This window comes from Synchiropus splendidus, chromosome 4 (assembly GCF_027744825.2).
Source record: "Synchiropus splendidus isolate RoL2022-P1 chromosome 4, RoL_Sspl_1.0, whole genome shotgun sequence".
In the NCBI taxonomy this organism is placed as follows: Eukaryota; Metazoa; Chordata; class Actinopteri; order Syngnathiformes; family Callionymidae; genus Synchiropus; species Synchiropus splendidus.
Window position 1 is genome coordinate 8,452,254 of NC_071337.1, and position 24,180 is coordinate 8,476,433.

Genomic DNA, 24,180 nt, shown 5'->3' on the forward strand with positions numbered 1-24,180 from the left:
TGAAAATGAGATTCAGAAAATGTGATTTTTCTTCTGCGACCAAGTAAAATATGGTAGGCCCTCAGGAGTAAGGACACCAGCAGTGACATTTTAAATCTAAATCACCAGTAAACATGTCTGAGATATTCACGTTATGTTAGCATGGTCAGCTTTTATAGGTGTTTCACCTGAGACCCAAATACCTTTTATGACAAATATGCATAGACTGGAACGGGGTCACCAACCTCTTTGCAACTGCAACTTACTCCAAGGTTTCTATGTGACCCAAAAACACATCCTCATCCCATGGCGTAATGCAGTATATTGACGATGGGGAAGTAAACTTTTGTATCCCATGCTGACACCGAAGGCAGCCCTCAGCATTGCATGTTGGCTTTCAATTGAAGCATGTGTTCTCCCTTACATAAAAGTAATTTGGGTTTAGGTAAGGCATAGGATTATGTGCCTTTTGTTCTACACATAGCAACATGTCAATCGCTATATAGATCTCATTACGGAGGACAGTCACATAAGGGGTTGTAAAACGCTACTGACATCCACAAAAGTCCACTTTCCCAACGTCAACATACAGTATCATGCAATGGGTGTGAGGTTGGACCCGGAGGACTATTCTCAACTTTAGAATACCCTACTAAAAAAAATGATATTCCTTGAATACACTCATATTACAACATAATAACCAATTGAGTAACAAGGAAGGAAACACAAAATCAAACATAATAACATGGTTATTATATGAAAACATACATATATTTCTAATGGCCAGTGGTCTACTCCCGAGGTCTCTTCAGGCTTTTGGTGACAGCAAGATTGTTGTCCCTCTGTTGTATCATGTGTTTTAAACATAGTTTCCATTGGGTTGGTTACCGAGAAAAATATTTGCATGATTCAAAAACAGGTATGATAACCCGCATTAATGCTTGGTATTAACACAAAATATTTATTGATGTATGAGATTCGGTTGCATCTCGCATTGCGAAAACGGCATCAACTTAACAGTGTAAGTTGAAATTATGTGAGAATTTTATCATCCAATTTGTGTTCAATGATCCAGCTGGTTTAAATGTACCATATGTAATAAAGCGGGATCCATTGAATAACAAAGAAGGTCATTTCAATCCCCTCGTAAGTGCCTTTTGTTTTGTCTACCGAAATGGTTCACTATTCAAACCTTTTCCCACCTCATTTGCATACTTCTATTCTTTGGCGTGTTTGTGATGACATTCCAGCAGGAGTTTGAGCAAGGTCCTTGCTAATGTACCTCTTTTTTTGTGTCTTTCTTTTCTTGTGGGTTTGTTGAGAGACTCCAGCTTCAGCCGTTAATGACCTCAGAGCCGTCCCGCAGCCATTAGTTCCCTCACCTTCGCTGGATGTCCTTGCAGGTCCAACAGATGAGATGGCCCCCAGGCCCGTTTAGCTTGCTGCACACGTTAAATACTTCAGAGTCAAAGTGAAACTAGGAAACAGGGCTGCTGGTGGAAACTTGCGACATAGCTAAACGCAAATATTCCTCTCGATGCAATCTGTGCTCTTTTCCATGCACCACTTTGGCAGGATTACCTCTCCCAAGCCCACTGTATTAATCTGTCTTTCTCACTATAGCGCTTCCTTTTCTGCCCATTACTCCTTAGATCAGAGTGACATTCTTTCTCAGGGAATGGACTGAGGTGCTACGCTAATGAAAGATCAATCTGCGATCTGTCTCATCTCCTCTGGATAAATCTGAGACTCTGACTCGATTTAATTGTCTTGTATCTGATCTATACCCATCAGAGGAGAGAGTCTGGTGATATGATACCAGTCAGTAGATCCCAAGCGAGATTACAGGAAAGGACATTTTCGGCTGGTCCTTTCATTGACACGCATGTGAATGTGTCCGTTTTTTTCAAGAATATGTGCATTCCAATTCACTAAATAATTGATTTTCTCACTTCCAGATTCAAGTCATTAGCTTCGTCACGGAGCAAAACTGGGACTCGCTGGAGGTGTTTGATGGTGGAGATAACACCGACACCATGCTGGGGAGCTTCTCTGGTAATATTTCTGTTTATTTGCTTTGATCATGGAAAACTCGATTCATCCCAGTGCCATCAATTGAAACCACAATGAGTGACCCATGGAGGGGTTAAGTGCCCATTTGACTGCCTTTAAAGTGTGGGCATGCTTCTGATAAGACAACAAATAGTCTCCACAGGGGACGAGTCAGTAGCCTCATCTGCCATGCTTCAGAATGAGCTCAGGGTCCACTGCACCGGACTCACAATGGGTGTGAGGATTTCATCACAGCAACTCATGTCAGTCAGGGCACCTCCAGCGAAAGAATAGGCCACCCATGACCATTGCTGACACATCAAACCAGTCTTGCTGGAGGTGTTTGTGGACCGTTTGTGGTTGTTGGGGTATCAACCGAAGCAAAGAGGCTGAGACTTTCCTGTCCCCAGCTTTTGAGACATTCCCTTGTGCACCAAGACAAAGTCTCCACAGAGTATCCAGGGTCTTCCTCAGGTGTACTAGCCCAGAGTACATCACTCAGGAGGTACCCAAGATACAGCAGCTACCTATCTACCTGTACATATTAACACTTACCAATTGAGTAGGGTCGAACTGCAGCCTAGACATTTGCGTCACCACATGCCGTGAGGGCGTGGGGGGTTTGGAATCCTAGACTGTTTAATCGAGTTTCAAGATTTGAGATTATACCGGTTAAAAATAGCGTTCAGCCCTTGCGCAAACCTATATAACCTATAACCTGGAAACCAGGATACCCAGCTGCAGTTGGATAATATTGTACTGTACAAGGCTACAGACCACATGATGCTGAGCTATGAGCATGGGCCTCAATCGTGGACCCTCACGGACTATGTATATTCAACTTTGAACAGTGATGCATTCGTGGCCACATGGAGGTGTTTTTATTGAGCTCTTGTTTCTACGAGCACATCTTGGTTCTGCTGGTGGGTCGTTGCCCTCCTCTGGCTTTAAATAAAAAGCAGTAGCCTGAACGATATGAAAAAGTTTAACTTAGGAATTAAATCCATCTTCTTAAAATGTATCCTAAGCAACACAACCATTTTCGCTTCCCTTTGTCTGCACACATGGACGCTCACCAATGTACAATGTGCCAGATAGAAATGGCACAAGCGTTTTTGCATTTTGCAAGCGACTGACTCAGTTAGTTATGGCCGGCCTTTGCCGGAGATAACGATGCTAAACTCCATTATTCATCTTCTCCCCTTAGGCACCACAGTTCCCGCTCTTCTCAACAGCACCTCCAACCAGCTCTACCTCCACTTTTTCTCAGACATCAGCGTCTCGGCTGCCGGGTTTCGGCTGGAATACAAAAGTAAGTTCATCGTGTCTGTCAGCATTCTGACTGGGCATGAGCCCCAACATTATATTTTAGCTGGCATGGACAACATGGTATTGCTTTCCTGGTTTCCCGCACTTCAAAACCAATATGATTCTTATTTGTCCATTTCTTAATTCTTTGTTTTTCACCCCTGCAGCTGTTTCTCTCACGAGCTGTCCGGAACCCATTGTGCCTATGAATGGGATCAAAGTTGGAGATCGTCTGCAGATGAACAATGTAGTCTCATTCCAGTGCGAACCTGGATATACTCTCCAGGTAAAAAAAAAAAGTAGATTCGCAGAAGTGTTTTGCCATTTCTTCTTGAAACGAAACAATCATGTACCATTATTTATTCATGTGTTTTTTTTGGCCTGCAGGGAAACTCGCATATCACTTGCATGCCTGGTACTGTTCGACGATGGAATTACCCTCCTCCTCTTTGCATAGGTAAGAGGCTATCTATCTTTTTATCTGTCTGTCTGTCTGTGTCTATCTATCTATCTATCTTTTTATCTGTCTGTCTGTCTGTGTCTATCTGTCTATCTATCTGTCTGTCTGTCTGTCTGTCTGTCTGTCTGTCTGTCTGTCCATCATCTATCTATCTATCTATCTATCTATCTATCTGTGTATTTATCTGTGTCTATCTATCTATTTATCTATCTATCTATCTAACTGTCTGTCTGTCTGTCTGTCTGTCTGTCTGTCTGTCTGTCTGTCTGTCTGTATGTCTATCTATCTATCTATCTATCTGTGTATTTATCTGTGTCTATCTATCTGTCTAGATATCTATCTGTCTGTCTGTCTGTCTGTCTGTCTGTCTGTCTATCTATCTATCTGTGTATTTATCTCTATCTATCTATCTATCTATCTATCTATCTATCTATCTATCTATCTATCTATCTATCTATCTATCTATCTATCTATCTATCTATCTATCTATCTATCTATCTGTGTATTTATCTCTATCTATCTATCTATCTATCTATCTATCTATCTATCTATCTATCTATCTATCTATCTATCTATCTATCTATCTATCTATCTATCTATCTATCTATCTATCTATCTCTCTATCTATCTATCTATCTATCTATCTATCTATCTATCTTTCTATCTATCTATCTATATGTCTGTCTGCCTGTCTGTCTGTCTGTCTATATGTCTGTGTATTTATCTGCCTCATTTTGCTGTTATACTTTGTTCAAAGTTCAGATGAGGCTGGTCAGTGACTGTTGCTTCAAACTCTTGTTACAGCAACGTAACCTTCTTTGTCTCCCCGATCAAAGCGAATGCCGCTTGCCACAAGTTCAACCACCATCTCAGGCCTCACGAAGGAGGACTGTGAACTTGCTATTCCACTTTTGCTTATCACAGCTTTTTTTTCATCCCACTCTGAAAGAGTTCTGTCTTTCTCGCACCCTTGCTGCTCAGCAAAGTGACTGAATTTGGATCCCTCTGTGGCTGGCTCTCTTGCCTGTGGCAGCACTTTTGACTAATGGCTTGTCAATTATTAGTGCCAACTACTCCTTTGTAATTAGTTCACTGTGATTGGCTACATCTAGGTAGTGAGGATTCATGTTGTTCAGCACTTCACAGGTCTTCTCAAGCTTTTATCGTGATCCTTTAATCTCAACTCCTTTTGATGGGGACTGTTTTTTTTTTTGAAAACTCAACGTCCTTGATGGGGAACTATATGTAATGTATTAAGTCCAAACCACATTCATCCACCTTTGTTTTGACTTATCTCTTTTTTCTACAGCTCAATGCGGAGGAATCCGAGAGGAGCTCGAAGGCATAATACTTAGTCCTGGTTTCCCTGGCAATTACCCCAGCAATGGGGATTGCACCTGGCGTATCTACCTGCCTGTCGGCTATGGTAAGCATGGGGATTTGTTCTATGCCAACCTCTTCAACTACCCAAACAACCTCTGTCAGAAGTAGCCCATAAATGTTTAAATGTTTTGACTATTTCACCGACACGTCGTGAGGCATCTCTTTTGTTTGCAGGAGCCCACATTCAATTTCTGAATTTTTCAACGGAGGCCAACCACGATTTTCTGGAAATACGAAATGGACCCCTGGAGACGAGCGCCATTATTGGCCGCTACAGCGGTCAGGACATACCCTCCTCTCTCCTCACCACATCACACGAGACTTCGGTTTACTTCCACAGTGACCATTCCCAGAATAAGCCAGGTTTCAAGTTTGAGTACCAGGGTAAGAAAGTTACACCCAAATCTCAGTTTTTAAAGACGCTTGGGTCTATTGGAAACATTTTTCTTTACTCTTCATGTCAAGGCAGAACACGTTTTGACCCTGTGATGAAGCGCAGTCGTGATGCATACGTTTCCTCCTCGATATATTTCCTTCACCTCAAGGATGGAGTCAGCGTGAAGTGCGATGAATCAATCAGTTCTTATCATTTGCCTTCAAAGTACAAAAAGGCACATGCAAAATGAGTCTGTCATTCAACGCACAATGGCAGCAAATCCATAGGTATAATTGTGGGTGCATTAGCATATAAATCAAACATCGCAAATAGCCTGCTGCCCAGTATTATAGCATTAGCTTCCACACACAGAGAGAAGCTGCCCAATGACAAAGTCAATGTGTCAATATTAGCTTGCAATGAGAACTTGAATTTACTCTTGTTGCTAATTTCATTTATTGATTTATTTTTATGCAGCTTATGAGCTTCAGGAATGTCCAGATCCGGAACCGTTCAGCTATGGTGTGGTCGTTGGTGCTGGGTACAATGTGGGACAGTCCATATCTTTTGAGTGTCTTCCCGGCTACCAACTGACCGGACATTCCATCCTCACATGTGAACATGGAACCACTCGTAACTGGGATTACCCCATTCCTCGCTGCGAAGGTACCGTAGATGAAATCTGTTTTCAGTTATGCTGTGAAAAAGATGCAAGATACTGTCCATGAAATGCTGCGTCCTTTCATTAATTTATTGACAAATTATAGGAAAATAAGTGAAAAATGATTTTGTAATTCTTTAATATTAGTCTCTTAAGAGTTTATGGGCTGGAAATGAAACTATGGTGAATTTTCTAATGAAATATTGTACATTTTATTTTAGTTGGAAATTCCATAAAAAACTGGTGACTGCATTATGATCTGAAAATATGATTCCAACAGTCAAGACAAGCTTTCACTTTTGGTTCGAATTCAGACCAACATTGCAAGGGAAAATGCAGGGTCCTGGTCACTATGTTAGTCTTCAAAACTTTGTTCCCTTCTTTTACAAAGTTTATGACTTGATTGTTCCTATAATCCTGCTTATACTTTACTTGGTGAAATTTGCTGTCTAAAAATCAAACAAACCTAATACATAATCTGGAAGCAATGATGTAAATGCAAAAAAAAAAAAAATAAATAAATAAATATATATATATATATATATATATATATATATACATATATATATATATATATATATATATATATATATATATATATATATATATATATATATATATATATATATATATATATATATATATATATATATATATATATATATATATATATATATTTATATATATGTATAATTAAAATATATATATATATATATATATGATAAAAACGTACATATAGACTTAGACTTAGAGACTAAGACTTAGACTTAGACTTAGACTTTCTTTATTGTCATTGCACAAAACATATTTCTATATGATGGCAACGAAATTTCGGTCTGAGGCCTCCAGTTTCCAAAAACAAACGAAATGTCCAAAAATAAATAGATAGATAAATAATAATAAAATAATAACAGATAAGTGCCAGTCCAGAGGATGTACAATTGAACAAATAAACAGTATTGCCGCTATTGTCCCATGTTCAGCAACCTGACAGCACCAGGAACAAAACTGTTCCTGAATCTGGTGGTTCTGCATCGGATGCTACGGAACCGTCTGCCAGATGGCAGGAGGGAGAACAGTGCATAGTTTGGATGAGTAGAGTCCGCGATGATCCTTTGTGCCCTGGATAAGCAGCGAATATCTGCTATATCCTTGATGGCAGGGAGCGGGGTCCCGGTGATTTTCTCCGCTGTCCTCACCACCCTCTGCAGAGACTTCCAGTCTGATGCACTGCAGCTCCCAGACCAGACGGAGAGAGATATGTCAATAAAAAAGAAAAATAAATAAAATGTTTGCAATATAAATTTCAAAATGTGTGATCGTATGTCATGAAATAGGTTGTATGCTATATTATACTACTATACTACTATACTTTCATTGTAAACCAAGATTTTCAGATTCTACTACAAGGGTTGTGTTGAAAAAGAGAAAAGAGCATTACGAAATAAACATTTTGAGGGCCAGTCATTGCATTATTTCATTACTTGTCAAATGTATATCATATATTTATACACGCATGAAAAGGCACTGAAAATAAAAAGGGAAAAAAGAAAAGAAGAAATCACTCTCCTTATATTTAAAATTGAATAGTGCTGACTAATAAATGAAAACATTTCCACACGTTTCCCTCTGACTTTATAATGGCCCCATAAGTACAGGCAAAGGGCAATATTTGGAACACGGGCCGGGCTTTGCCCAGGTCTGGTTTAGGCCAGCATGGTTCTGAATCCACCTTGTCTCCACTGTTTCTCTCACCACTGCTGTCGATGGTCGTCCACTCCACCATGTCCTCCACTCCGTACGAAGCAATGACCGCCGCAGACCCACGCAACCCATTAGCAACATAAAACACAGTCATCACCAACACACATTCATTTCAAATGTTAGTCCAAAGAGTCTTTTCATCCACGGTGCAGCCTTGAAGCCTCATCTAATTAACTTAAATTACCTATTTGTTCAAATCAAAGATCAAAATGGGCTTTTATGATTCTTTCATTGAAAATACATTTTGACAAATCGCGGTATAATTAAATTCTAAAAACTGGAGAAGTGTTTTGCACATTTTTGTTTCGCCTCGTCCTTGACCCCTATCCTTAGACTCTCCGGCTTGTACTCAATAATGCAGCTAAATGACAGAGTAATGCGATGGCTGCGGCACTGGAAGTTTGAATGAATAAGTAGCCATGACTTGGAGGGAGAAGCAGCTCTAAAGTAAGAAGTTGATATTTTATTCCCTTATCATTTTTTTAAAGGGAAAGTTTTCTTCAACTTTTAAAGAAGTTTGGAAATGTTTTCATCAGCTTCATGTTGCTTCAAACTGCAATAAATGTGATATATTAGATGTAAAGCATCCATCCATCGTCGCCCGCTTATCCGTTGCCGGGTCGCGGGGGCAGCAGCTTCAGGAGGTGACGCCAAACGCCCTTCTCCCGAGCGACATCCACCAGCTCCGACTGGGGGATATAATCTCTCCACCTGGTCCTGGGTCGACCCCTCGGTCTCCTCCCAGCTGGACGTGTCTGGAACACCTCCAAAGGGAGGCGTCCAGAGGGCATCCTGATGAGAGGCCCGAAACATATGTCTCGAATTGTCTTCAGGCTGCATCGTAGCGTAGTATAGTCGGAAATGAGAGCAAGATCGGGAGCAAATGAATACATTTATTTGGTTATAATGAGACATTCTGAGGGAGAAAACAACTCTGTTTTTACCTGATTGATTGGTGGAATGTTTTTCTATCGGTGAAATAAACATTTCGTAAACATACTTAATCATTCACTAGTAAATGATGACAGCTGGGAGAGCACAACGCAATGGGGTGTGCTGCGCTGAATCAATCTGCTTGATCGATAGCTAATTTACAAGTTGAGGCATGAACAGCGGTGAGCTCTGGATGAGCCCGGTTTTACCTGTAAAACATGATGACAGAGAGAGAGAACTCGAAACTCTAACCTAATCCTTGCTTTGGAATTGAAAGCGTTTGACCACAGGCGGAAACGTGTCAACAGGGGCCGTATTTTCTTGACATGTAATGACCAACTCTTCCCCATTATCTGCACCATTTACTGTTTGTGAACATAGAGTATGTAACTCTCATTTGGGATGAAACCTAAGTTCCATGTTTTTCCACTAGTCTCTAAAGCATACTTCGGCAAAGTGCGACCCGGGCCTATATGCAGCCCGATATTTTTTCTGTCACTGTCATTGAGGCGTTTCATAAAACAAATGACACACTGAAGTGTACAGGGAAAAAGCAGCGCCATCCTTTGGCCAACTTCAACCTTCAGCATCGACACTAGACGGAAAAGTCCTCTTGAAAATAGTTGCTATTTGATGCCTTGGGAGTGACTATGTGTTGCCTGTATATAAAGTAGTGCTATGTTTTTGCACTACTGCACATCCTGACTAACATTAAGATTCAGTACAACTTCCTTGTTTTCTTCATTCACTCAATTTTTCTGACTTATTCCTATGAGGGCAAGACACCCCCAACAGGTCACCTTCCGTCTGTCGTCCTGCGAATCATTCCAACATTCCATCGAATCTGAATTGTTCTGCCGATTGTATACTATTGAGAGAAAAAATTTCAGCTATTACCTTAGTAGTATTTCAGGCAAATGGACTGAAAACTGGTGCAAAATAACATATAGAGATGGACCTTTTTTCCACAAACTTTATAATGTGTTTCCCTGGTCAGTTCAGATGTCAATAGTACAATCAATTTTACTGTACCTGTATATCTGACAAGGGTGAAGAAGCTATGGTCTGTGTCGGACTCACATGTGAATTAATAATACCTATCCATTCCTTACAAAAGTACCTTCGGCCCTCTGTATTGTGCGTTGATATTCGATCACCCTGTTGGAACATAAAAGCCTCAAAGAAAGTGTCTTGAAAAAGCATTCAAAATCTGAAAAAAGAAAAAGAAAACAAATAGCTGTATGTGTAGAGAGTTTGAAAACACTAGTAAAGTGGAGCAGCATTGTCCAGCCAAAGCTCTTGAATCTAAAATAATGCCTCGTGTTTCTTCCCAGAAGAAATGAGTGGAGGACAAAATACTCCATAGAATTTCCCAGCAGCTAACGCAAGCTTTGCTGGTTAATCTTTAGCTCAAACAAAGGACGGGGCACGAGATGAAAAGTGAATGGGAAGGTCATACACTGAGGAGAAGAACAGATTGCAGTGAAATTACAATCTGCCCCGTCAAACTCCCAGCTCTGTAACCGATCTTGTCTCTGTCGCCTCATCCGTAGTTCCCTGCGGTGGAAACATCACATCAGAGAATGGAACCATCTTCTCACCAGGCTATCCAGAAGAGTACCCCAATTCAGCAGACTGCTCCTGGTTGATCACCGTGGCTCCAGGCTTTGGGATCAAGTTGAACTTCACCTTGCTTCAGGTTCACGGACCACATGACTTCATTACTGTGTGGTAAGGCCTGTTTAAAGAGTGGTACAAAAACAGTATATTCTGTTTAGCCTCTTTTGGTAGATCAGGCTGAAAATACTGTAGGTTTTAACTATCTAATTTTCAACATATAAGTCGAAGATCTGTTCCCAATCTGTAAAGTTTGAATGCAACTGAATGGCATACTTTTTTGCGACTACAAATCAAGAATAAAAAAACAGGTCTTTTGTTGACCAAAATTGTATTCAGGTACTGCAATAGCTTGTGAAGCGAGTAGCTCTTTTTCATTCTTTATTTTCATGGTTGTTTGCACATTCAATTTGCGAAAGAGACACAGAGATGTCAGTTGAGTCACAGTGTTTCCTGAAAATTGTTCCTATTTTTACTGTACATCATTGAAAAAATGTCTGTGATGAATCCAATGAAATAATGACTCCATTGAATGGAAGGAAATACAGTTCCAAATATTTTAAATAAATTAAAAAGCTATTTTCATCTGTCTTGGGTGGGGCAACAAAATAAGTTCTGGAAGTTCATGAAGGCTACAGGAATGCACTGTTGAGTCATGAACACCAAAAATGTTGTATATACATTGACAAGATTTAGTTCCTTATATTGGAATTCATTGTTTTGAAAATGCCTCTGTGATCTTTGTGTGTAATGTGGCATCTGTGCAATGGTGTACCGGTGGTGTGGCTCTTCCCTCTGTGAAAATGGAGGTGGATGCTTCCTTTCATCACTTCCATAATGCGCAGCAGGACCGGCCATATGCGCCACCAAAGACAGGATTTTGCATGCATGATGGCTGCCAAGCCCAGTTGATCCCCTCTCCCTCAGGCAGGCGCGCAAGGTCCCAACTCTCAGTGAGACCGGAGATCTGATTAGCTGCCAATCTGGCAACTTCACGACGGCATGACAAGTCTGGGATCACAAATGTTTTTGTTTCTTTGTTTCCAGTGAATTATATAATGGAATCATTGGCCTGTCTTTTGTGATCCACACTTTGAAGAACAAACGTGAGACATAGGTGGGCCGGAAAACCACCGCTGTCTATTGTATTGTTCTCCTGCAAACTCCCCGGAGAGTTGATCTTTTCAAGCAAGCCTCTGTAGGGCCAAGATCTGGACTACACGGGTCCCTAGTCTCCCTGTTACCGCTGTGTATTCATCTCATCCACTGAACTAGTGAGCCAAGGAAATGGGCCCCGTAATGATGGTTTGGCCAGAGAGCTGTCAGGCAGCAGTCCCTAGCCAGCCGTTTCCAGAGCTGCTTGTAATCTCTCATGCCCAGTTTGACAGCCAAAGACAGATGGTTTTAAAGCTGAATGGTTGTGGCAGGATTCTGGGAACTAGCTTAATCGGCCATGTCCACGCCATGGGACTGGGCCGGTCCAAAATCAACCAGCAACATGCCCTATGAGTGTCAGTTAGCAGGACCAGCTCACCTTAGACCTCTCCTTCTGCTCTTAGCTGGAATTTGACCATTTAGTTGTATTTTATTTGATTTTTTTTTAAAACCTAACATGCAGTTTTCGATTCTCTTCTTCACATCTGTAGTGACATATATGATTTTATTTTGTCACTTGTTTGCTTGTTGTGAACCAATATTTGAATGAAACCCAAATGCCTCCAGAGACAAACATGTTAAAATCATCATTCACACACAGGCATTTTCTGGGCTTTGAGATAGGTAGGTCAATGAAGGAAATAAAGTAAAATTAAATTCAATTATGATAACAAAAGATTCCTGGTGAGTGTCCAGGTTATTGCGAGATGTCAGTGTGGAAAAGGACCCAGATGCGAAAACAACGGAGACGGAGAATGCACGGTCTTTAATAAATAATAACCCAGAAATCCGAAACTTTCTCCTCTTGACTAACAAAAACAAACAATGTCCAAATCCAAAATGTTGTCGAACCAACAGAAAATGACAAAGAAAGTTCCAAAGCACAAGACAGGAGGCGGGGCACAGCTGGAGATGGGACTCACACTGGCAAATACTTTTATAGGAATACAATAGTCTGGCGGCTTGTTCTGGGTCGGCGTGTTCCATAAATAGGAAGAGAAGCCGCCACACAGATCCAGCCATGCACTCCAGCCAACTGTGTCTAAAAAACAAGAGCAAAAAAAAACAGAAATAAAATGCAGCAAAACACAACCATGACATTATACTACATACAATGCATTTCACATCATAAATAAATGATCATTTTATTGAGTTCTAGTTATGTAGCCTTGTTTCAATGGCAGAGTATTGCATTGATCACCAGTGTATTCAGTTTCTGCTGAAGTAAAACACTTGAATTGACAACTACCCAGTGTATTCCAGGATGTGCCACAGCTTTTAATGCGGGTTGTATTCACTCTTGTCAGGGATGGTCCACAAGAGACTGCCAGAAAACTTGGTGTGTTTACTGATGGCGAGCCCAACGACCCGCCAAGCAGTACTTCCAATCAAGTGCTGATACGTTTCCGTAGCAATGCGGAAAAAGGCGGTTTGTTTCGCATCAGCTATCAAGGTACTCCAACCATTTTCCAGATCTGTTTTCACGAGTTCAACCCGCTGTTTTGTTTCAACCCACACAGCTTACAGGCTGCAGTTTTGTCTGCCTCCCACCATCATCCCGAACGCTGAGATCCTAATGGCGAGTAAAGAATTTAAAATAGGTAAGCAAGCTTAGCTACATATGTATAAAGGTGTACTCAGTACTGTTGATGCATAAGAATAGTCCACCTGCTGATCTTGATTCAGAAACCGGAGTCAATAATTCAATATGCAAGCCTTCCACAGTCCGCTTCACCTGCAGAATGTTTAGACAGCAGAGCTAACAAATGCTCACCCAGAGGTATTTGTAAGACAGGTACGACCCAGAGGAGATTTATTATGCGATTTATTTTCCATTTCTCTTTGATTTATGGTCCATGATCATTACCTGCGTGATCTCTTTCCAATAGCCGGGTGAATTAATCACCTTTTTTTTTGTTTTTTTTTCAGGAGACATTGTTCGTTACAGGTGTTTTCCAGGCTACCATTTAAGTGGGAATAGCATTCTTACTTGCAAACTGGGAACCCACCTGGAATTTGAGGGCCCGCCACCATCCTGTGATGGTGAGTCAACTGCGCTCCTCAGAAAACTGCGCTGTCGTCTGGCATCCCTGGCGGGCGCCGTATCTTGTTTTAAAGAAGCTGCATGGATAATGTTGTCATACCTCCAGGTTCACATTCAAATGAAACCCACCTTCATCTGCAACATCCCATCCCGTCGTCTCAACACAATTGGTTCCTCTTCAGTACGTTCTACTGCACATGTTGAGCTAATTATACAGAACTATGTCTTGTTTTCCGTTGTTTCCATGCTCCCATGTGTGCTTATCTGCCTGAAGCCATGCAGCAGCAGCAGCAGCAGCATGAGCGGCGTATTAGTTGGCAGCACTTTTTATCTCTGGATGACGCTCGGCTCCCATGAGGAGAGGGCGCCTGGTGGGTCACAGTACATACTGAGATGTTGTCCTCCCCAAGGATTAAATGTGTGAAGTGTTCCCACTGCACCGAGCCGCTACAATACTGTGTGTTCTTGCAGCAATTTCCCTCCTGATCATAAAGCAAGTGCATATAGAGGTTACCACGTTGCTTGACACAAGTTATTAATTCTGGATTCAGTGTTGAAGTTTGATTTTCAGTTATTACTCCCCACTACCAAAAGGAGGGATAAGCCATATTACATTTTGAACTTTATTTGCTAGTATAGTGACACAATTTATTTATTTTTATTCATAAAAAACACAATTATTGCATGAAAAGACTTTTACAGCATTCATCATTCATATATCTTGTTTTTCCAATTTTTTTTGTATTTTTTATAATGTATTTGAATATTTATGTTTCACAGTTTTTAATAATAATAATTTGAAAATTATTCTTCATAATAATAATAATAGTAATAATAACAATCATAACAATAATGACAACAACAACAACAACAACAACAACAACAACAATAATAATAATAATAATAATAATAATAATAAACTGTGGAACACCAAGTGCCAGCATTTGGAAAATAATGTTGATTTAACAAAATTAATAAAAATACATCGGGAAAAATGAGTGTGAATATGATCATATGGAAATGAATACATTCACATTCATATCTGTTTATCTTTTTTCAGTTTTTTTCCAGATGTATTTAAGAATTATGGCACTCCTAAACAGCATATGTAGCCAGGGACTCTGACTGAATTAATAATTAACAATCCATCTCTTGAATTATTCATTCTATAAATTAAATGCAAAGACAAGTGAGCTTAGATGAAGAAGCTACAGAACTTACATACAGATTCAGATGACGTTAGGCTTCAAAAGATGAGGGCCAAAATATTTGGGGGGGATTGCTCAAAGGGGAATTTCGAAGGAAGACCAGACTCAGATGACTTGGACGGACACGCAGCATGTAGGATGAAGACTGCTAGAAATGAAACCCGCGCGCTAAAGATGCAGAGGAGGTCCACTGTTTAGGATGTTCATGGATGCTGTAAAGGATGACTCAAAATGGAATGATGTGACTCCTTTTTGCTCCCCATTGTCGTGTTAATATCACTATTGTACCCATCCATGGGTTTTCACGTCTCTGGAAACCTTTTATTTTATTATTATTTTATTTTAATAGTCAAGTACTTTTGGCATGGAAAAAAGACCTTTCACATCCATATCATGGCATCCAACCCTCTGAGAAACAAAAATCCCATATGTTAAAATGAGCTGAGAGTGGGCACTTTCAACGCTATCCAATAAGGTTTTAAAACATAGGAGTGCAAGGGAGGACAGGGGGAGACTTCAGTTGGAGGGCAGAGAAGAGATGAAGTACAGAGCTCATTGAAATTCTGGGGACATGCTGGTTGCAGCTGCACCTATCAAATCACCGGCTCCGACAAGCACAGCCCCCGCTGCATATATAACTTCCCCTACTCTCATATAAGCACCGCACAACGGAGCCTACCCATGGCAGCGGTTGTAAAGCAGTACATGTTGCTGGTGATCTACCAGTGAGACGCATTGAGTCCTACAACCTGTTCTGTCACGTTGCCATGATCCTCTGCTCACCCTCCGTCTGTGCTTCACCCTCCCACACAAGACACTGCCTTGCCTTACATAATCTTCTCCACAGTCTAATTTATTGATACACAGTCATATCACAAGGTTGATAATAATTTGCCCAGCAACCCCAGCAGGAGCCCATATATGCCCTCAACCAAAATTGCATTTGCGACGTGGCTTCCGACAAACCATTTCTGTTTGTGTGCCTCTTTTGCGGCAACAAGTCTGAACAGTATTTCTGGCTGGAGTTGGACCCGTGTTCTTTGCTACATCTGCCGTCTGCTGAGACTGTGGGGAGTTCCAGCAAAACGCACATTAAGCACCAGCATCAGGACAAACAGTTCCATGTGTGGATTCATTAATGAAACAGAATGGGCCGTGATGATCCAAAATCCCTGTGTTTATCCCCCAGACAGAATTTTGGCCACAACCTGCATAATCACCCATCACATTAGCTCCCCAGTTTTTCACGCTTTCTTCATCCCCCCGGTGTTTTCGCTCCTTCTTTCCTGCCCAGATCCCACCGCCTCTTTTTTTTTCTTTTTTTTTTTTCTTAACATTGTCATCACAACTTCTTCTTAGTAGTGAGGTCCTATTTGTCATTCAGAATACAATACTTTCATCTCCTCCGTGGTGCAGACTTGATGTGTGACACATTAGTTTAATCGGTGTGTAGGCTCTTCCATTTTGAAACTTGAATTCTTCCGCCTCGATATTGTGTCATTGTCAATGCTGGCTGACAGACTAGAATTGGACTTAATCCTTTTTGCTGGTGCTCATACGGCATCATCCTGAATAACACAAAACGCAACAAAGTTGGGACAACACCAGCAACGCGTATTGTTTGTACAGCTACTTAACACAGTTAAATGCATGTAGTTTGATTGTGTTTCCATATAGTGCCATTGTCTGTCATTTATTCACCAGTATAGGTTGTGGGGGCCTGGAGCCTCGCCTAGGGGTAGGGGCCACCCTGAGCAGGGCCCTATCACAGGGCATACAAAGACAAACTTTTCACACCCACCGACAGTACTTGTTCAACCTCAGGATGTGGGAGGAAATTGGAGTGGCGAAAGTAAACCCAAGAAATGACAGATTTCCTCAAGCTGGAAGCGAACCTCCAACCTTATTACCATCAGGTGCTAGCACTACGCACTCCACCAAACGTGCACACCCTTGTGGTTTCAACTGAGAGAAATAGAAGCCTCAGACTTTAAATTGAGTTCTGAGATTTTCTTTTTTTTTTTCCCCCACTGGCTCTAATCCTCTTCCATAATAGAGAGCTTTGTGTAGCACGATTGAGATTGACAGGCCAGAGTGAAAATGAAGCCTTCAAAACTACAATAATTTACACCTGTCATCATCATGCAAATACGGCATCAACAGACAGACAGAAGCGCACATTTGATTTTCCTCTTCCGGAGAAAACTTGTCACCTGCCCCTTCCTCATCATAGGTGATGAAAGCAATGGAGACAAATAGTCAAATCATAACCTTTTCAGGGATCAGACATTTCTGACCGTACAAATTCGGTCACGGAGGCTAAGCAAATATGACTGGGACCCCATCTGTCACATGCCACTACTGTTTCAAGTCAATCCAAAACTTTTGGTTTGAACCTTCTCCCAATCCCTAAATGGGATGTTTTGCTGAGATATGACTTTTTTTCACCGCTGTATCATTCGGGAACAAATACCCAACATTGGCAACGGCGTGAAGTAGTGTTCAAAGCATCTATTATGTCTTGCGTCTGCTGATTTTCATACACTCTCCTCTCCAGCTTCCCCTCTGTTGTCGCTACAAATCTCTATATCATCGGCAGACATCATGGTCAATGGCCCCATTTTAATCTCTCTCAGGCTGTTTATTGCTGTAGCATTCCAAAAGGAGCCTGAGATCGGAGCGCTGATCCAATCCTTCATTCCACTTCATCACCCCTTCAGCACTGCTCACCACTGTCTCAGACAGTTTATGACAAAGGCAAAGAAATAGTAGCTAAAAATGTGAACCATTACTTTCACCAATGTATATGTAGTTTGAGAGTATGTATCTTGTTCAATGCGGAAAAGGCGTAGAAAAAAAAATGGATCTATTCACATAGGTTTATTTGAGGCATATACTGCAAGGATAAATCACTTAAATAATAATATGTTCACTGGTTTCATCTTCAATAACTTCCTAACATTAGATCAGGTGTTTCACATCCTTATCATCGGCATGCATTTATCATGTGCTGGCACCTGTTGACGGACCACTAGTGGCTTTTATCAGATGCCCTGTTAAATTGTTATTGACCAGAAGAAGAGGTTTGATGAAGAAGAACAACAACAAACATCTTTTTTTACAGATCTAAGTGATCTTTTCTGAGGGAAAACCACCTAGGCTACTCTCACAGGAGCCTATTATATATAGTCACGGGAGCAAACTTACAAAAGTTAGTCAGCATTTATGTCAAATACCTGCCTCCTGCCATTTGTTGAGAAAAAAGATTAGTGATAGAAAAAAAATGTCCCTGACTGACCCCTTCTTTTTTTTTTTGGGCTGAAATCTAGACAAGCCAAATACAGACACGAGGCCTCCTTGAAAGGTCACAGTTAACCCACTTCTCATCCTCGGTGGATTGATTGTGTAATGAACGTCACTGTTAGATTTTAAATGATGATGTCTGACGGTGGTGCTCCATTTTACTAAGTGTGATAGATTTTCACTGCAGTGAAACCTTTAAACTATCAGAAAAGTCAGAAAGTTGGCGCTTTGCACACCAACTATCCTTTACAATTCATTTGTGAAGTTTATGGAAACTATTTCGCGAAGACATATATGTTCATAAATGCAAGTGTGTGGGTTCCTGGGGAAAAAAAGAAAAACAAGGATGAAATATTACCAAGGAACAGAGTTTTACATTCATAAAGCCTCCAGAACGGCGACTGGAAGGATATGGATATGCCCATTGAACTAAATTTGATATGTTACAGTCGCTGTCTTTCTACAAACATACCCACTCACTACATTGCCAAAATAAATTAGCTGCTTTCATGTCAACTCGATTTCAAATAGGTTTCAGTTAATCTTCTGACAAGCAGTAAGATTAAGATTCGACAAATCTGTGACCAGACTTCTTTTTATACCGCGGAGAAAATAAAGAAAGGAGAAGTGGATGTTTGATTCAAAACATCCGACGCAAGCGGAAATAAATCAGCACTCAATCTGTTAACAGCAAAAAAAGAGGATGGAAAAAATGGAGGGAAAAGCCGCTTGGTGGTGAGTGCTTATGTTGCCGTTGCAACATTGGCGTCTTTTCAAGCCGTTGCCGTTTCTGGAGGGTTCATCGCGGGTACACATGACAGTGGTAGATTAGAAATGTGGCTTCTGAACATCAAAGCGTGATTATTGTCCAGTACACGACTCTGAGGCTCTTTGAATTATTCTGGTACATACATTTTCTAGCATTTACCCTCTGAAAACTATTGGACTTGTGTCGCAATAAGCTTTACGATGAATTACAGTGAGTTTATTTATAATCTCCTGGAAGTCATCAGCCGTCTATTTATTTATGTTGTTTATTTATTTATTTTTTAACTGATGGAGTGTTGAGCTAAGTTGTTTTTTTCTTTTTCTTTTTGCCCAACAGTAACTTGTCCCATGAATGAGGTGCTGACAGCTTCTACTGGCGTCATCATGAGTCAGTCACCCGGCACGGGCTTCCCCCATTTCGAGTCCTGTTCCTGGGTGGTGAAAGTGGAGCCCAGTTACAACATCACCTTCACCATTGAGCACTTCCAGACCAGCCGACAGTTTGATGAACTTGAGATCTTCGACGGTGGGTCATTTTACTTTGGAATTAGCCATAATTGAAGTCACTAAATGTAAGCAAAAAAAATTGTTATGCCATGCAACTCGTGTCATTGATATGAAGTTGGAAGCACAGAAAAATGGAAATTTTGAATTAAAAACAAGAAAGATGGATAGGATGTTACCTTAACATGAATAAAAAAATGAGAAAAATCCAACTACACAGCATTGAGGGAACACTTGTATAAATATATAAATGTATCAGTGTGGCCTCAAATCGTTCTTTATTACGTTTATTTATTTATTCATTACAAATGTGGACGGACTGAAGACACACATTAGAATGAGCACATGCATTAGAACAATGTCGCTAATGAATATTTGGAGTCTGCCACAATTGTCTTGACAGTGAACTATTTTATTTTGCAGGACTCTTGAAACCTCTTACCAGCTGTTGCTATGGCAACAGAACATGTGCATATCATTACTCAGTTACCCTGCTATGTTGCCGGGAAAATGGACTGACTTCATTTGGTGGTTAGAAGTTTTCATGGAAAGGGCCATGTCTACCTGAAGCCCCTGAAGCCAGTCACTGAAACACACATTTTATTCCACCAATAGAAGCTAATTCAATATTTGGCTCAGTCAAAAGCACCGACACAAAACAAAGTCAACTATATACATTTTGTGGCTGATCCAGGTTTGAATAGAATCACTGTATTTATTTTTCTCCCCCCGACAGGTCCATCAAGACAAAGTCCTCTTCTGATCACGCTCAGTGGAAACTATTCCAGCCCACTGAGCATCACCAGCTCCACCAACAAAGTCTACCTGCATTGGTCCTTTGATCACACAACCAGCCACAAAGGGTTCCGCATTCGCTACTCAGGTGAGAATGATTGATGTCTTCACATCTGAGAAGTTTGTTTACGTCTGCTGTGTACCTGAAGCTTGCGAGCTGCACAGCTGCATGCAGACTTAGTCATGCTGTTAACCGTACTATCCAGGTTGTGTGGTCCAATTGTGGGAGAGAATTTTTAATTTCCCACCTGCTGTCGGACTACAGACGCATTTATGCTCAACATTACGTGAAGATGTGGATATGGACGGAGCCTTCCGTGCTCTGCATCCATTACGTCCACATTTCTGCACGTTTCCACACGCCTATGGACCAAACGGTGCAGTCCCCCAGGAAACAGTGGGGGAACTGATGCTGTTACTATGTAATAACTAGCAATAATGAAACACAAAGAAGACATAACCATGGCAGAAATTCTCCATCCTCCAGTCGCGATATATTTAACAGATCTTTTGTGCAATTGTCAATACTTCTTCATGTCACCATGTGGGTTTTGGCATTTGTCTTTGTCATGACCTTGTGACTCTGTGCTGCGCCCCCCGGTGGATATAACGGTGAACAGCAATACCGACGTAAAGCACGCATGGCAGCATGTGATCAGTGACAGGAACATGAGTGAAACGTCCGTAAAGGGAGCATAATCTGTGAAGCTGTTTGCTTGCATTTTAAAAGTCCGAATTTACCCACAATAATTCCTTTTTTTTGGCCTGTAACTGTGCTCACTGTTCTAACACTGCTGTCAGTAATTTGATCTCAGTCTACCAAATGAGCGACGGGTGCTTTTGTTGAACAGAAATCCAATGTGGTAAGAGTCACAGTGAACACGTGGGCCAATCGGAGATCGGCAAATGCATTTGAAATCAATGTGTAAATGGGGCCATTGAGATCGTAACTGCTGTCACAGGAACTCCAAATACCTCCTGCTGACTTGAACCTTATAACCTCAAAGTATTTGTTTGGCAAAAACGCATCTTGCTACAAAGCACTCTGACGCTCTCCTTCTTCGTGCCTCAGAACTTTGCGCAACACGGTCATAGTCATGTAAACCATCTACAGAGAGACATGTCCCTTCTCAACATACTCTAAAAGTCGTGGCGGGTTCCTGGTCTATAGCAGAACTCCATCATGGCATTACTGCAGCCCCAGTTGTACTTCCAAATAACCACTACTAAAGTCAAAGCCTTATACTAGTCACCTCATCTCATGTCATTCCACATCTTCTGATCCTCATACAGTCTGCTTCAGCGTGTCTTTTAACCATAAAATGATAGGGTCTATCGAAACAGCTTGGGTCAGAAACATTGCCTTCCAAAGCAGGAACAAAATGTCAGCCAGATGCCATTCTGTGTCAAAGTAGACAATAGCAACCAATAATAGATTTCTCACAGTGAGAATCGAATAGGTTCCCTAGTCTTTTATTTCAAGAAAGATCTTCCATCACCAAACGTCTACCTCGTCTTTTTCAGTTTTTTCATCTCCTGAAAAGCCTTCGGTTCTTATCTTTGTTAAATTTAAATTAGCCGCTTCCTATCTTTCCTGTTATCTCCTGGAATCTTGATATCCTTCTTCTCTATCTTTGTCAGACACCTACTCCCTCCCAGCTTTCTCTTTCTCTCTGTTACGAATCCCCATCCAGGCAACCGCCCATGTAGGACGGATTGCTTTGTGTGGATCTCAGTCAGGCAAGATGTATGTTTTCCTCGCCGAAGGGACCGAATGAAGACAAAACAAGCGGTGGAAATGTGCAACTAACTGATAGAAGTGAAGAGATTCTCTTTATCGTGCCTTTACGGTGCCAAGGAACGCAAAGTATTTAGATTGCTACTCGATTATGTGTTCTCGTGTGTTTCTAGTGAGCAGAGTCTTATGCTTTATTCAGCAGTTGTGCAATTGCTTTGTCTTGATACTGTGCTGTAAGTCTGAACAACGTATGCAACAAATTCAGTATTGAATATGGACTTTCGCTTAAATACTTTTGCTAAATGAAATATAGTTTTTCATCGTCTAGTCAAGAAATGTGAGAGAACAGTCAAATGGTGATTTAAAACTTTCATTTGGGGATGAATAAATACTCTCCAAATCGTGTTCGATGTGTAGGTTTGAGAGAATGCAAATGGAAGGGTGGCAACGTTGATCCTTATGAATATATGCAGATGAAATATCTGCCTTTCATGAACAAAGCGCTGTTAATAAACATCATTTAGGGTATTGTTTAAAGTGAATTTTTCGTCTCAGGCTAGTGTACAGTCGTACAGTTTTTAGTCATCAATGGCCCACATTAGACTCAGCGATTAGTCATTTATCAATGGAAAAGATTGGGGAACACCCCAGTAAATGAATGTAATGGATGGGTGGGTAATAAAAAAAAATAAAATAAAAAAAATAAACCATTTAGAGTGTTGTCCACAAATTGCTTAACAGGCAAAACAGCGAAGAATGTTTGTATTTGCTCGACCATGAAGGTGGACAGCTTGGCTTTCAGTAAAATAAGGAACATTTTCTGGAGAATATAAATGCATATAAGACTGTAAAAGAGGTTTTTGCAGAGATTTAAAGGTGGCGGTGCACGTTGTGTTTCGGATCTCTTCTGGCAGACTGAGGAGCCCTGACAGAAAAGGCTCTGCTACCTCTAGATTTGAGTTCATACGACTAGAAACTAGCAACTAAGTGCAGGTATGGGAGTGAAATTGAGGATGGGAGGAAGTCATTCCACCATAGGACAAGCACCTAAAATGAGCACCTATTTCAATACCTTTCATTCTTCTTTCACAGCGGCGTACTGCAGCCCTCCCAGCAGCCCTGTCAACGGAACCGTGCACAGCCTGACTGGCACGAAGCTGGGAAGTGCTTTGCGTTTTAACTGCGACCAAGGGTTCCGGCTTATTGGCCAAAGCAGTGCCACATGCACGAGGAATGCACAGGGGATCTACCAGTGGAATGCCCCGGTTCCACTTTGCCAAGGTGAGTCATCAAAACTGAAATCTCGGTGCCCCAGATCGAAAAGTATATTTAGCCAAAATTGTTAGTCGCTCAAACAGCTTGAGCAGAAAGGTCATCCATGGTCATATCCTCGTGAATAGCTTTTGCTCTGTCGTGATTGAAGTGTTTATTAATATGCAGATGGCAGTCCCTCTTAATGACGCCGGACGAAAACCCTGGGATTATGTTTTCATGGAAACCAGATGAGAGCAGTGGAGTCCAAAATGTGGCTCTTTTAAAACATGTAATGTTTCTTTATATTTTTGAATGCTTGTCTTCCAGTGATGTCCTGTGGGATGCCTGTTCCTCCTGTAAATGGCAGCATTGTGGGCCAGGACTTTTCTCTTGGGGCCAGAGCAACTTACCAGTGCAACCCTGGGTTTCGACTCGCAGGTCCAATCACCACGTCCGTGGTCTGTCAGGAATCTGGTAGATGGAGCCCAATTGAGGCGCCACCAAGATGTGTTCGTGAGTACTACTTTAAAATGACCACAACATTCTTTCTTTTAGATTGTATGTTTCTTCTGGCTAAATTGTAGTTACAAGTCGACAGACATTTTTCCTATTTTTGTCTTTTTTAAATGTAGCGCCCACAATCAGAATTAGGGGTTTGACTTTAAAGGGGACGAATAGAAAAACATAACACTTAAAACACCTGCAAACACTGCTCTCCATTGTTTGATTTATTATTATTTTTTTGATTGGTTACTCACACAGTTTCCTCTTTGTTTCATCGGCAGATGTTGCTGTTTTTTTGTACTTCACTGAGCGAGCAAGAGAACAAAATATATATCTGATTTTAAAGGGGGTTTGTGTGCGAGTTCTTCATGCAC

At 41.0% G+C, this 24,180-nt stretch overlaps 1 protein-coding gene across 2 annotated transcripts in view; it reads left to right on the top strand.

The window, feature by feature from the left end:
- csmd2 (CUB and Sushi multiple domains 2) overlaps window positions 1-24,180 on the top strand; it is a 217,994-nt gene that overhangs the window by 168,128 nt on the left and 25,686 nt on the right. For both annotated transcript variants that reach the window (XM_053863846.1, XM_053863847.1), the window contains 15 exons: window positions 1,938-2,034; window positions 3,239-3,343; window positions 3,507-3,625; window positions 3,727-3,796; window positions 5,109-5,225; window positions 5,357-5,566; window positions 6,036-6,224; window positions 10,470-10,647; window positions 12,996-13,141; window positions 13,209-13,289; window positions 13,618-13,731; window positions 19,349-19,537; window positions 20,252-20,398; window positions 23,141-23,329; window positions 23,630-23,815. In XM_053863846.1, the coding sequence (XP_053719821.1) occupies window positions 1,938-2,034; window positions 3,239-3,343; window positions 3,507-3,625; window positions 3,727-3,796; window positions 5,109-5,225; window positions 5,357-5,566; window positions 6,036-6,224; window positions 10,470-10,647; window positions 12,996-13,141; window positions 13,209-13,289; window positions 13,618-13,731; window positions 19,349-19,537; window positions 20,252-20,398; window positions 23,141-23,329; window positions 23,630-23,815 (2,137 nt within the window). The remainder of the gene's footprint in view (window positions 1-1,937; window positions 2,035-3,238; window positions 3,344-3,506; window positions 3,626-3,726; window positions 3,797-5,108; window positions 5,226-5,356; window positions 5,567-6,035; window positions 6,225-10,469; window positions 10,648-12,995; window positions 13,142-13,208; window positions 13,290-13,617; window positions 13,732-19,348; window positions 19,538-20,251; window positions 20,399-23,140; window positions 23,330-23,629; window positions 23,816-24,180) is intronic.